Source organism: Schistocerca piceifrons, chromosome 6 (assembly GCF_021461385.2).
Source record: "Schistocerca piceifrons isolate TAMUIC-IGC-003096 chromosome 6, iqSchPice1.1, whole genome shotgun sequence".
In the NCBI taxonomy this organism is placed as follows: domain Eukaryota; kingdom Metazoa; phylum Arthropoda; class Insecta; order Orthoptera; family Acrididae; genus Schistocerca; species Schistocerca piceifrons.
Window position 1 is genome coordinate 164,031,858 of NC_060143.1, and position 13,841 is coordinate 164,045,698.

Here is a 13,841-nt window from a genome sequence, read left to right on the forward strand (position 1 = left end):
TTCTCGCTTGGCTCTTGTACATAGTGTGTATTACCCATCTCTCCCCTGTTGTTGTTGTTGTTGTTGTTGTTGTTGTCGTCTTCAGTCCTGAGACTAGTTTGATGCAGCTCTCCATGCTACTCTATCCTGTGCAAGCTTCTTCATCTTCCAGTACTTCCTGCAACCTACATCCTCCTGAATCTGCATAGAGTATTCATCTCTTGGTCTCCCTCTAAGATTTTTACCCACCACGCTGCCCTCCAATACTAAATTGGTGATCCCTTGATGCCTCTCCCTTAGCTTACCCCTATTTTCCTCAAAATTTCGAACATCTTGCTTCATTTTACATTATCAAACACTTTTTCCATGTCAACAAATCCTATGAAAGTGTCTTGATTTTTCTTTAGTCTTGCTTCCATTATCAGCAGCAATGTCAGAATTACCTCTCTGGTGCCTCTACTTTTCCTAAGGCCAGACTGATATCATCGATCACTTCCTCTATTTTCTTTTCCATTCTTCTGTATATTATTCTTGTCAGCAACTTGGAAGCATGAGCTGTTAAGCTGATTGTGCAATAATTCACGCACTTATCAGCTCCTGCTGCCTTCGGAATTGTGTGGATGATACTTTCCTGACGGTATGTCACCAAACTCATACGTTCTACATACCAACGTGAACAGTCGTTTTGTCGCTACTTCCCCAAATGATTTTAATAATTCTGGTGGAACGTAGTCTACCCCTTCTGCCTTATTTGATCTTAAGTCCTTCAAAGCGCTCTTAAATTCTGATTTTAATACTGGATCCTCTCTCTCTTCTAAATCCACTCCTCTTCCTTCTGTCAGATTGACAAATATTCCCCCTCATAGATGCCTTCAATGCACTCTTTCCACCTATCCACTCTCTCCTCTGCATTTAACAGTGGAATTACCATTGAGCTCTTAATGTTACCAACCTAGCTTTTAATTTCGCAGAAGGCTGTTTTGACTTTCCTATATGCTGAGTCAGTCCTTCCAACAATCATTTCTTTTTTGATTTCCCCACATTTTTCATTCACCTGTTTCATCGTTGCTTCTCTGCTATTCCTATTAATTTCATTCCTCAACAACTTGCATTTCTGTTTTCCTAAATTTCACTAATCATTTCTGTACTTCCTTCTTTCATCAAACAACTGGAGTATTTCTTCTGTTACCCACAGTTTCTTTGCAGTTATCTTCTTTGTACCTATGTTTTTCTTTCCAACTTCTGTGATTGTCCTTTTTAGAGACGCCCATTCCTTTTCAACTATACTGCCTACTGAGCCACTTCTTATTGCTTTGTTTATAGCCTTAGAGAACTTTAAGCATGTCTCACCATTCCTTAGCATTTCTGCACCTTTTTTGTGTACTGATTCTTCCTGACTAATCCCTTAAACTTCAGCCTACTCTTCATCAATACCACATTGTGATCTGTATCTATTCTGCTCCTGTGTACGCCTTACAATCCAGTATCTGATTTTATAATCTCTGTCTGAACATGATGTAATCTAACTGATATCATCCTGTTTCACCCAGCATTCCCAAGTATACCTCCTCCTCTTGTGATTCTTGAACAGAGTATTCACTATTACTAGCTGAAATTTATTACACAACACAATTAGTCTTTCTCCTCTCTCATTCTTTGTCTCAAGCCCATATTCTTCTGTAACCTATTTCTTTTCCTCCTTTGCTTACAACTGCATTCCAGTTACCCATGACTATTAGATTTTCATCTCCCTTTATGTACTGCATTATCCTTTCTATACCCTCATATACTTTCTCTACCTCTTCACCTTCAGCCTGCAAATATTGTTGTCAGTGCTGTTTAGCTGTCAATTCTGATAAGAACAACCCCATCACTGGACTGTTCATAGTAACACACTCTCTGCCCTACCTTCCTATTGATAACAAATCTTACTCCCATTATAGCATTTTCTGCTGCTGTTGATATTACGCTATACTCACCTGACTAGAAATCTTTGTCTTCTTTCCATTTCACTTCACTGACACCTACTATATCTAGATTGAGCCTTTCCCTTTTCAGATTTTCTAGCTTCCCTGCCACATTCAAACTTCTGACAATCGTATTCAAACTTCTGACATTTCAAGCCCTGACTCATAGAACATTATCCTTTTGTTGGTAATTCAGTCTTTTTCTCATGGCCACTTCCCCCTTGGCAGTCCCTTCCCAGAGCTCTGAATGGGGGACTATTCTGGAATCTTTTGACAATGGGAGATCATCTTGAGACTTTCAATTACAGGCCGCTTGTTCTGTGGGTACACATGATGTGTCTTTAACGCAGTAGTTTCCATTGACTTCTGCATCCTCATGCTGTTGATCATTGCTGATCCTTCCGCCTTTAGTGGCCGTTTCCCACCCCAAGGACAAGAGAGTGCCCTGAACGTCTGTCACTCCTCCGCCCTCTTTGACAAGGCCGTTGGCAGAATGAGAGTGACTTCTTATGCTGGAAGTCTTTGGCTGCTGATGCTAATTATTAATCAAAGTTTAATTGGTGGCAGATTTTGATCCCAGGACCAAGGATGTTCTGATTGCTAATCAAAGATTCTACCCCTACACAACAGGTGCAAGAGCTCAAGCTTGGTTAGCTACAATTAACAGTAAATACGGATCCTAGGTCAATTTTCTGATCCTGTATCTTACAAATCTGTTGTTTGTCTTCTCAACTTCCTTGCTGTGGATCATTCCCACACTGCAGACTTGTTTCATTTACATGCATTTAACACTTTCAGCATCTCCACTGCCAATGATGTAAATTTCCATATCAGCATCTGGAGACCCTCCGCTCCGAGTTTTCATCACTGTGTTTCCCTGGGCTCAGTTGTGTTACCAGTTTTCAGACCCTCATTACCATGAAAGAGCCCGCCCATGCCCTTTTTTTTTTTTTTTTGCGTGGAGGGTATCTCCCCCCTCCCCCCCCCCCCCCCCCCCCCTCCCCATGAACCATGGACCTTGCTGTTGGTGAGGAGGCTTGCGTGCCTCAGCGATACAGATGGCCGTACCGTAGGTGCAACCACAACAGAGGGGTATCTGTTGAGAGGCCAGACAAACATGTGGTTCCTGAAGAGGGGCAGCAGCCTTTTCAGTAGTTGCAGGGGCAACAGTCTGGATGATTGACTGATCTGGCCTTGTAACATTAACCAAAACGGCCTTGCTGTGCTGGTACTGCAAACGGCTGAAAGCAAGGGGAAACTACAGCCGTAAATTTTCCCGAGGACATGCAGCTTTACTGTATGATTAAATGATGATTGCGTCCTCTTGGGTAAAATATTCCGGAGGTAAAATAGTCCCCCATTCCGATCTCCGGGCGGGGACTACTCAAGAGGACGTCGTTACCAGGAGAAAGAAAACTGGCGTTCTACGGATCGGAGCGTGGAATGTCAGATCCCTTAATCGGGCAGGTAGGTTAGAAAATTTAAAAAGGGAAATGGATAGGTTAAAGTTAGATATAGTGGGAATTAGTGAAGTTCGGTGGCAGGAGGAACAAGACTTCTGGTCAAGTGACTACAGGGTTATAAACACAAAATCAAATAGGGGTAATGCAGGAGTAGGTTTAATAACGAATAGGAAAATAGGAATGCGGGTAAGCTACTACAAACAGCATAGTGAACGCATTATTGTGGCCAAGATAGATACGAAGCCCACACCTACTACAGTAGTACAAGTTTATATGCCAACTAGCTCTGCAGATGATGAAGAAATTGATGAAATGTATGATGAGATAAAAGAAATTATTCAGGTAGTGAAGGGAGACGAAAATTTAATAGTCATGGGTGACTGGAATTCGTCAGTAGGAACAGGGAGAGAAGGAAACATAGTAGGTGAATATGGATTGGGGGGGAAGAAATGAAAGAGGAAGCCGTCTTGTAGAATTTTGCACAGAGCATAACTTAATCATAGCTAACACTTGGTTCAAGAATCATAAAAGAAGGTTGTATACCTGGAAGAATCCTAGAGATACTAAAAGGTATCAGATAGATAATATAATGGTAAGACAGAGATTTAGGAACCAGGTTTTAAATTGTAAGACATTTCCAGGGGCAGATGTGGATTCTGACCACAATCTATTGGTTATGAACTGCTGATTGAAACTGAAGAAACTGCAAAAAGGTGGGAATTTAAGGAGATGGGACCTGGATAAACTGAAAGAACCAGAGGTTGTGGAGAGTTTCAGGGAGAGCATAAGGGAACAATTGACAGGATTGGGGGAAAGAAATACAGTAGTAGAAGAATGGGTAGCTCTGAGGGATGAAGTAGTGAAGGCAGCAGAGGATCAAGTAGGTAAAAAGACGAGGGCTAGTAGAAATCCTTGGGTAACAGAAGAAATATTGAATTTAATTGATGAAAGGAGAAAATATAAAAATGCAGTAAATGAAGCAGGAAAAAAGGAATACAAACGTCTCAAAAATGAGATCGACAGGAAGTGCAAAATGGCTAAGCAGGGATGGCTAGAGGACAAATGTAAGGATGTAGAGGCTTGTCTCACTAGGGGTAAGATAGATACTGCCTACAGGAAAATTAGAGAGACCTTTGGAGAGAAGAGAACCACTTGCATGAATATCAAGAGCTCAGATGGCAACCCAGTTCTAAGCAAAGAAGGGAAGGCAGAAAGGTGGAAGGAGTATATAGAGGGTTTATATACAAGGGCCTTGTACTTGAGGACAATATTATGGAAATGGAAGAGGATGTAGATGAAGATGAAATGGGAGATATGATACTGCGTGAAGAGTTTGACAGAGCACTGAAAGACCTGAGTCGAAACAAGGCCCCGGGAGTAGACAACATTCCATTAGAACTACTGATGGCCTTGGGAGAGCCAGACATGACAAAACTCTACCATCTGGTGAGCAAGATGTATGAGACAGGCAAAATACCCTCAGACTTCAAGAAGAATATAATAATTCCAATCCCAAAGAAAGCAGGTGTTGACAGATGTGAAAATTACCGAACTATCAGTTTAATAAGTCACAGCTGCAAAATACTAACGCGAATTCTTTACAGACGAATGGAAAAACTGGTAGAAGCGGACCTCGGGGAAGACCAGTTTGGATTCCGTAGAAATGTTGGAACACGTGAGGCAATACTAACCTTACGACTTATCTTAGAAGAAAGGCAAACCTACGTTTCTAGCATTTGTAGACTTAGAGAAAGCTTTTGACAACGTTAACTAGAATACTCTCTTTCAAATTCTAAAGGTGGCAGGGGTAAAATACAGGGAGCGAAAGGCTATTTACAATTTGTACAGAAACCAGATGGCAGTTGTAAGAGTCGAGGGGCATGAAAGGGAAGCAGTGGTTGGGAAAGGAGTGAGACAGGGTTGTAGCCTCTCCCCGATGTTATTCAATCTGTATATTGAGCAAGCAGTAAAAGAAACAAAAGAAAAATTTGGAGTAGGTATTAAAATTCATGGAGAAGGAGTAAAAACTTTGAGGTTCGCTGATGACATTGTAATTCTGTCAGAGACAGCAAAGGACTTGGAAGAGCAGTTGAACGGAATGGACAGTGTCTTGAAAGGAAGATATAAGATGAACATCAACAAAAGCAAAACGAGGATAATGGAATGTATTCAAATTAAATTGGGTGATGCTGAGGGGATTAGATTAGGAAATGAGACACTTAAAGTAGTAAAGGAGTTTTGCTATTTGGGGAGTAAAATAACTGATGACGGTCGAAGTAGAGAGGATATAAAATGTAGACTGGCAATTGCAAGGAAATCGTTTCTGAAGAAGAGAAATTTGTTAACATCGAGTATAGATTTAAGTGTCAGGAAGTCATTTCTGGAAGTATTTGTATGGAGTGTAGCCATGTATGGAAGTGAAACATGGACAATAACCAGTTTGGACAAGAAGAGAATAGAAGCTTTCGAAATGTGGTGCTACAGAAGAATGCTGAAGATAAGGTGGGTAGATCACATAACTAATGAGGAGGTATTGAATAGGATTGGGGAGAAGAGAAGTTTGTGGCACAACTTGACTAGAAGAAGGGATTGGTTGGTAGGACATGTTTTGAGGCATCAAGGGATCACAAATTTAGCATTGGAGGGCAGCGTGGAGGGTAAAAATCGTACAGGGAGACCAAGAGATGAATACACTAAGCAGATTCAGAAGGATGTAGGTTGCAGTAGGTACTGGGAGATGAAGTAGCTTGCACAGGATAGAGTAGCATGGAGAGCTGCATCAAACTAGTCTCAGGACTGAAGACCACAACAACAACAACGAGGGTATCTGTCACATTGTGCAACTGTCAAGGCAGAATTAGACTGACATCACTTTATGTCATTCAGTCTATTTCTTGCTGCAAATGGGTTACACCACTGGATATTATTAAGAATCCAATGGGCGACTTCAGTGTCACAATTAAAGCGCTGTCAGTGATAGGTACATACCCTTTGCCCACTCTGATGAGTTTCTCACAAAATTATCAGGCAGCCAAAGACGTTCAAGATTGATGTTTTGGAAGTGTACATCTAGCTCCCCTTGAATGAGGTCACAAGGCACCTTCTTGTTGCCAATAATCCATTCAGCCTATACCAATATCAATGCTTGCTTTTGCCATTGCTAGTGTAATCTCCAATCATCATTTTCTGTTTTGCAGTCTATGGCTCTTAAGTGCTCTTGGCATGGTTTAGGTGCACAAATATGGGGACGGGTCTGAACTGCCCATGCAATGGTATTCTCAGATTGAAAAAGAGGCTTGAGTGATTGTGTTCCTCTCACAAAATTTCACCTCTTCTTGGGTGGTTCAAAGTTACATTTAATCACAGATCATAAGCTGTCTGTTGCTCTTTTTAACCCTTCAGTTTCCATTCCGGCCAAGGTAGTGCACTGTTTTTAGCAGTGGGCTCTCTTCCTCTCTCATTATTATCGGATCCATTAGCAGCCGACAGCACAATATGCTCATGCTGGCCGATGCCAATGCCTTATCCATTTTCGATCAGGATGAGTTGCTTTGTTTCTACTTATATCCTGAGAACCAGAATGTGATCAATGGTTTTCCCATTGTATCACGATAGCATCGGCCATTGTCACAGATCCTGGACTTAGTCAGGTACTCTCTTTTGTGTGTTCCATGTGGCCAGAAAAAAACCCCAGGCTGTGCCTTGGATCCCTTGTGTAGTTATTTCTTCCTCCAGCACTGCCTTTCTGTGTTTGACTGGGTCCTTTCATCACCTATGGAGCACTGTCTCTGGGTCGTGATTCCCACTTCCTTACGCCATAATGCACTGTGGCTTCTGTATGTCGGTCATTGGGGGACATTTCACACCAAAGCTTTGACCTCTTGGCATAAATGGGAACATTATGTGGCTTACTGCCACTTGCACTCACTGTGTGGAGCAACAGGCGACCCTGTGGGCACTTTTTCTGTCCTGGCTGATGCTGAAGCACCCACGGAATCATCTACATGTCAATGTTTCTGGTTCCTTCCACAATCAGTACTGGCTCATGGTAGTTGATGCATATTTCAAGTTGCCCTTCGTGGCATGTTGTGTGTCCACATCAATGGCGACCACTATTTTGGCCCTGTCTAAGATTTTTGCTATTGAGGGACTTCCATATATCGTTGTTACCAATAACAGCCCCTTGTTTGTTTCTCGAGAATTTTCATCTTTCTGTCAGGCAACTGGCGTTCACCATCGCGCAGCTCCGTCATTTCATCCTCAACCTAATGGCGAGGCTGAAAGCATGGTTAGGACATTTAAAACTCAGATGCAGAAGTATGTATCTGGAGGCCCCCTAGAGCTGCTTTAGACCATTTTGTGAGTTCACACCATTCCACTACGGTGGGAGACAAGAGCCCAGCAGAGCTGCTACAATGATGCTAACTACCGATCCACCTTCACTTGCTGCACCTGGTGATGCATTTGTCAGCCTTGCTGGCTCTGTGACAGTTCTGGCCATGTGCACCTGTCTGGGTTCAGGATGAATTGGGTTCCTGCCATTATCAAGTGTCATCAAGTGTCACGAGGGCTGCCCCTATGCGTCGTTTGCATTTCTCACAAGAGCAAGCCTTGTCATTTCGACTAGTTGCAAACCCACACATCGGGGGCTGTTTCAGAGGGCCCACTGGCTCCAGAGTCTACCCAGGTGTCACATCCCTATCCCATGCACCTGCAGCGTCTCCTTCCTGCGTTCCTGTCTTGTACACTTTCTGCTTCTCTCCAAGCCACCAGCAATCTTCCCTCAAATTTCCTTCCCACACACCACCTCTTTTTTCCCCTCGATTAACCAACTTGACACAACCCCTCACTTCAATCTACTTGCTAAGACTGCAGTGTATTCAGATAGCACAATGGAGCTGTGTGCGTGCACATAGGTATCTGAACTCAAGCTCGAGAAAGGATTTGTCTGAAAACTAGTGACATTTCATTCTTTTATGTCAATCTGCTGAAGACCTAATGCTTCCACTTTTCAGTGAGTTGTTTCCTTCACTCCAAAATAATTACGACTTGGGCTTATGACCACTGGGCATTACTTTTGACAATCAATCTTACACGAATAGAAAGTCAGTGATCAAAACAGAAGGTCCATGTAAGTGAGACAAGACAATAAGTTGTATTATGTCAATGATAAGAGATTTTTGGGAGTTGTCAGACATCACCATGTTTTGTTATTTGGACAAGGTAAGAATGCTGAGGGTTCTTGTTGCTTAAGGTAACTGGGATGTTCACTTAGTGCATTGAAATAGAAGCAAATTAAGTCGATTCTTGCATCAGAACAATGAACCCACTCATGTGAAGGTGACTTTGATAGCTGAAGGTTTCAAAATTGTTACACACAAAGCTTATTCCCCACATTTGGTGCCCAAAAATCGCTAAATGAAAATTAATTTATATCAAATGCACAGACTGTAAATTTATTTTATGAATAATTTTAAAGAAGGAAATTTGCTCAAAAAGGTACATTACATTGCATGGAGAATAGATTGCGAAATATATAGTTTGCTTACATTTAAAAAAAAGTTATTTATGTGGCTTGTAGCAAATTTATAAACTGTATCACTTGACTGAACAAAAACTTAACCATGAATAGAGGAGAGAAACATTATAATTAGTAAAATAAAATCCTAAAAAATCCAAATGGATGATATATGAATACTATGTAATCCCAACTGTTGCTGAAGCACCACCATTTCAACCTTCAGCATTAATTCACTGTCAATTCTCAGCTAACAGCTGTTAATGGCAGGTCACTCACCTTTTACTGGTGCATGACCTGTTTTCTTCTTTGAGAAACCTTCTGGCTCACGGACTTTGATGTAGGTGCCACCACATTTAGCCTGATGATTTGCCCACCAAAAGTCAGTGGGCCCAGGAGGTCGATTCATTGCTCGTTTTACCATACCAAAATAAGGTCGCCACTTCTGGCATGGGCCATTGCACCGCCACCAGTGTTGCTGATAAAGCTTCACTTCATCATGAAAGTTATGGTACACAGATATTTTGGTGCCTGCTTCTTTGTTTATGCGATACATGTGCTTGTGGAATTCAGGTCCATGCCCATCTCTGTCCCGATCATTGTTTGTCACAAAGAGGTAGGCGTGTATCATTTCATGCTGAAATTGAGATATAAACTAAACACAACTGCCAAAACGTATAACAAATCTAATTTATTAAGATAAAATAAATCTGGAATATTAAAGTCAGCATAACAATACACTCCCTAAAAAACACATAACAAAGGTATTTTAAGACAACTAATCTACAAACATGTTTGGACTTAAACATAGTATCTAATTAATGTGCATATGGAAATGAAATAATTATCCAGACCATGAAAACAGTAGACACCATACAAAGGGATAAATGCTAAGAAAAAAGAGAGATTAACAATCTGGAGATTTAGTTAGCAAACAATACCACAGAACAATTAGAACCTGTTGGAATGCTTTGAGAAACTCTTCGACTACGTGCCACCAATAGAGAAGTAAATCCCCAAAAACAGCAGTGAAAGGAAGTCTCATGAAAATCATCTGCGGTAGGATACTGATCAAAGATTTCACAAAGTAGCATTCAAAGCTGACAAAAACTATCATAAAGGTGGATATTATTGATGATACTAACTTTCTATGTAAAGCGACTGGAATTAAATATTAGAATTTATGGGAAATCTTATTACAGCATTTGACCTAAAATATACGAACTAGTGATTAATTGAGATTGTAACCTTCACTTGTCAATCATCAGATTACACTACAAGAAAAAAGTAAAAATTTGTAATGCAAGAAACATATCAAAACTTAGTAATACAATTCATTTATATAAAATTATCACTAATGAGATGGAACAGTACACTGAAGTTAACATTTTTGTCCTGAGAGTGAAGTCAGATTTACGCAATGATGTTCATCATCAACCTGTTTAAAGTACCAACTCTTCCACCAACTAATAACATTTCAGTATCGGAGTATCATGTAGCCTTTTTTCAGTAAATCTAAGTTCATGCTGAGAATGGGAAACAGAGCAAGCTGTAATATTTCCATCTGCTCTTATTGCAATCCTATATATAATTTCTTAATTTTCATCTAAATTTAGTTAGCTACGTCGTGTGTCTGTAGTGTATGCCCCCATCTGTCCAAAACAGTATTTAGACCATATCCCATGCAAATTTATTATACAGAGAGTTTTTTAGGTGCTGATTACAGGAACATATTCAGTTTTTCTAGAAACCACATTAATTAAAAGTTATGACAAATTTCAAGTAGGCTGATCAGTAACTATGGCACTATTGACACAAACCATTAAAAATACCAGAACCCAGACTTTGTAGTAACATGTTTTAATTTTACTGAAATTATTTGAAGACATGCACAGAAAAATAGGTTAACCCTCAAATGTAAAGATCTGGAGATAAGTGCTGGCATGTGTTGCTGGGTATAGGAACTATCAAAACGGACATTGGTTTAAACCCTAAATATCACAGAGGATGTAATATAACACAGGGAATTGCTTGTTTTCACCTTTCATTACTAATGTGACATTTCCTCTCAAATATGATGGTCCAAGACTTATATAACCTGTCAAGCTAAAGGATTTACAGCAGTTACTAAATTACATTCCACCAGTTCACCATGCACATTATAGGAACCTTAAACATCCTGAGAACATTAATGATGACACATTGATATCACCAATTATTGTCAAAAATGTTTTGTGTGTGTGTGTGTGTGTGTGTGTGTGTGTGTGTGTGTGTGTTTTCAGAATAAATACATTTAGAATACATTAAGCCTGGTATATAATGTTAACAATGATAGAAAAAATTTTAACTACAGTTAATGGTAATTTGTGATTGTGTATATTTGATAACGTACAAAACAAATCTTTACATAATGTTGTTCTTCCTTTCAATTTTTCATGTTATATTGCAACATAAAGGACATGGCGCATCAGAAACATTAACTGGTCCATTCTGTAAGGGTTCCAGTTAGGTTAGAGAGAAAGAGAGAGAGAGAGAGAGAGAGAGAGAGAGAGAGAGAGAGAGAGAGAGAGAATAAAATACTTGGATATGTATTTTACAGCATTATTTACAAAAACCCCTTTCTCTCCATTTCTAAATACTGTGGGTTAGTCCATTTTACTGTGCACATCTTCAATTTAACTTAAAAAAATAATCAGGATTGAAGTCCACATACAGCAAAACCTACTGTTTCCTTTTGGCCCATTATACCCATTTAAGAGCCAAATTTGACACTATACTTTTATTGCCATACTTTTTCTGGGCCAAATGACACCCATCTCTAATCAAACAAGTCACTAATTAAGAATTTGCTTAATTTATCACAATTTCAAATATGGCAACTGTATTTATTATTAATAATTTCCAGCACAGATCCGCGATTGTTGCTTTTTATTACCCCACTATTTATTTTGTTCAACAAGGCTTTACTGAAATACATAACTTATCCAAATATGTAAATTATAACCTAGCAGCTCTACGAACAAATATGTAGTTCCCAAAATCAAAATGTATTTGTATGCAAGTTTTTAAATAGCACAACCCAACCAACAATCTTCAGTCTGTGCTTGATCAGTACATAAGTTACATCTCAGTGAATATCCACTATCAGTCAACATCATCTAGTAACTCTTATTATATTTTATGAACTATTTTGACTATCTGTGAGTAAATGCCACTTCAGTCACACCTTTTCATTTCTATGAGAGATCAGAAAGTATGTCATGCTCAATATCTGTGTAATTTAAAGTCAACTTTGATATTCAGTGGTAAGATACATAGGCGAAAGTGCACTCTACATAATTTGCCGCTGTCATACTGATTATCAGGTTGCTGAAAGTGCCTGCCTGTGAACAACATTTTATGTGAGTGCTGATACTGCTCATCATATTGTCACGAGTGACAATAAATGTGGAAAAAGTCACATTAATTAAAAACCATATCATGGACATTATCAGAGTATTTCCCATTAAGCCAGTTTTCCAGCAGTCAACTAAGACACCCAAGTGCAGAGCAGAATTCCCAGTTAGGTAACATTTCAAATGTTCTTAACTTTCATGTTGTTTAGTATTTTAATTCTCTTTTATTTGGGAGCCACAATACAATTTTAATTGTCAAACAGGAAGCATATTATCTTCATTTCTCTTGTTATACAAATGATCAAACTGATTTACTGAGAATAATTATTATTTGATGTATAAATATATGGTTATCTCATGGGTATACAAAGGGGACGTTGAAAGTTCCATGGTTTTAAATAGTCGACAGCATGACTGTCTTGAGTGTGCTGCACATTTCTGGAGCAATACATTACTAAAACTTCTCGAGCGAAAAAGATCATACATAATTACACATTTAAAATAGCTATGGTACACAGTCTTCCCTGTGTCAATGGCAATGGATAATATTTGCATTGTAAATGCAAAGCTCTATGCTTAACTCAATGTACTGGGCGATTATAATTAAACTGATTGTGAAACTTCCTGGCAGATTAAAACTGTGTGCCCGACCGAGACTCGAACACGGGACCTTTGCCTTTCGCGGGCAAGTGCTCTACCATCTGAGCTCCCGAAGCACGACTCACGCCCGGTACTCACAGCTTTACTTCTGCCAGTATCTCGTCTCCTACCTTCCAAACTTTACAGAAGCTCTCCTGCGAACCTTGCAGAACTAGCACTCCTGAAAGAAAGGATACTGCCAGGAAGTTTCATATCAGCGCACACTCTGCTGCAGAGTGAAAATCTCATTCTGGAAACAACCCCCAGGCTGTGGCTAAGCCATGTCTCCGCAGTATCCTTTCTTTCAGGAGTGCTAATTCTGCAAGGTTCGCAGGAGAGCTTCTGTACAGTTTGGAAGGTAGGAGACGAGATACTGGCAGAAGTAAAGCTGTGAGTACCGGGCGTGAGTCGTGCTTCGGTAGCTCAGATGGTAGAGCACTTGCCCGCGAAAGGCAAAGGTCCCGTGTTCGAGTCTCGGTCGGGCACACAGTTTTAATCTGCCAGGAAGTTTCATATCAGTGCACACTCCACTGCAGAGTGAAAATCTCATTCTGTAAACTGATGGTGTTCTGAATGCTGCAGTGCAGGCTGAATACACCACAGGATGCTGAAACATCATAGGTATGTTCTTAATCAGTGCACTCGCAGAGTACGTGGAAAAAATAATAGTTTCACTTTCTGAAACCAGGTGAAAATATGGCACTATAAGTAGTCATAATATGAGATGTTTTCTGTTTTGATATGAGTGGACTGTTTGTTGCTTGGTGATGCACGTTGATTTTGAGAAGTTACTGTTGGTGTAATGAGGTTAAGAATGCTGAAGTTTTCCATACAAAAGACAATGGCTATTGGCAAGAAAGACCATGCACTCCTGATAAAG

The 13,841-nt window shown here is 40.0% G+C and overlaps 1 protein-coding gene across 2 annotated transcripts in view; it reads right to left on the minus strand.

The window, feature by feature from the left end:
* LOC124802538 (DNA-dependent metalloprotease SPRTN-like) overlaps positions 1 to 13,841 on the minus strand; it is a 75,356-nt gene that overhangs the window by 30,267 nt on the left and 31,248 nt on the right. For both annotated transcript variants that reach the window (XM_047263397.1, XM_047263396.1), the window contains exon 5: positions 9,207 to 9,564. In XM_047263397.1, the coding sequence (XP_047119353.1) occupies positions 9,207 to 9,564 (358 nt within the window). The remainder of the gene's footprint in view (positions 1 to 9,206; positions 9,565 to 13,841) is intronic.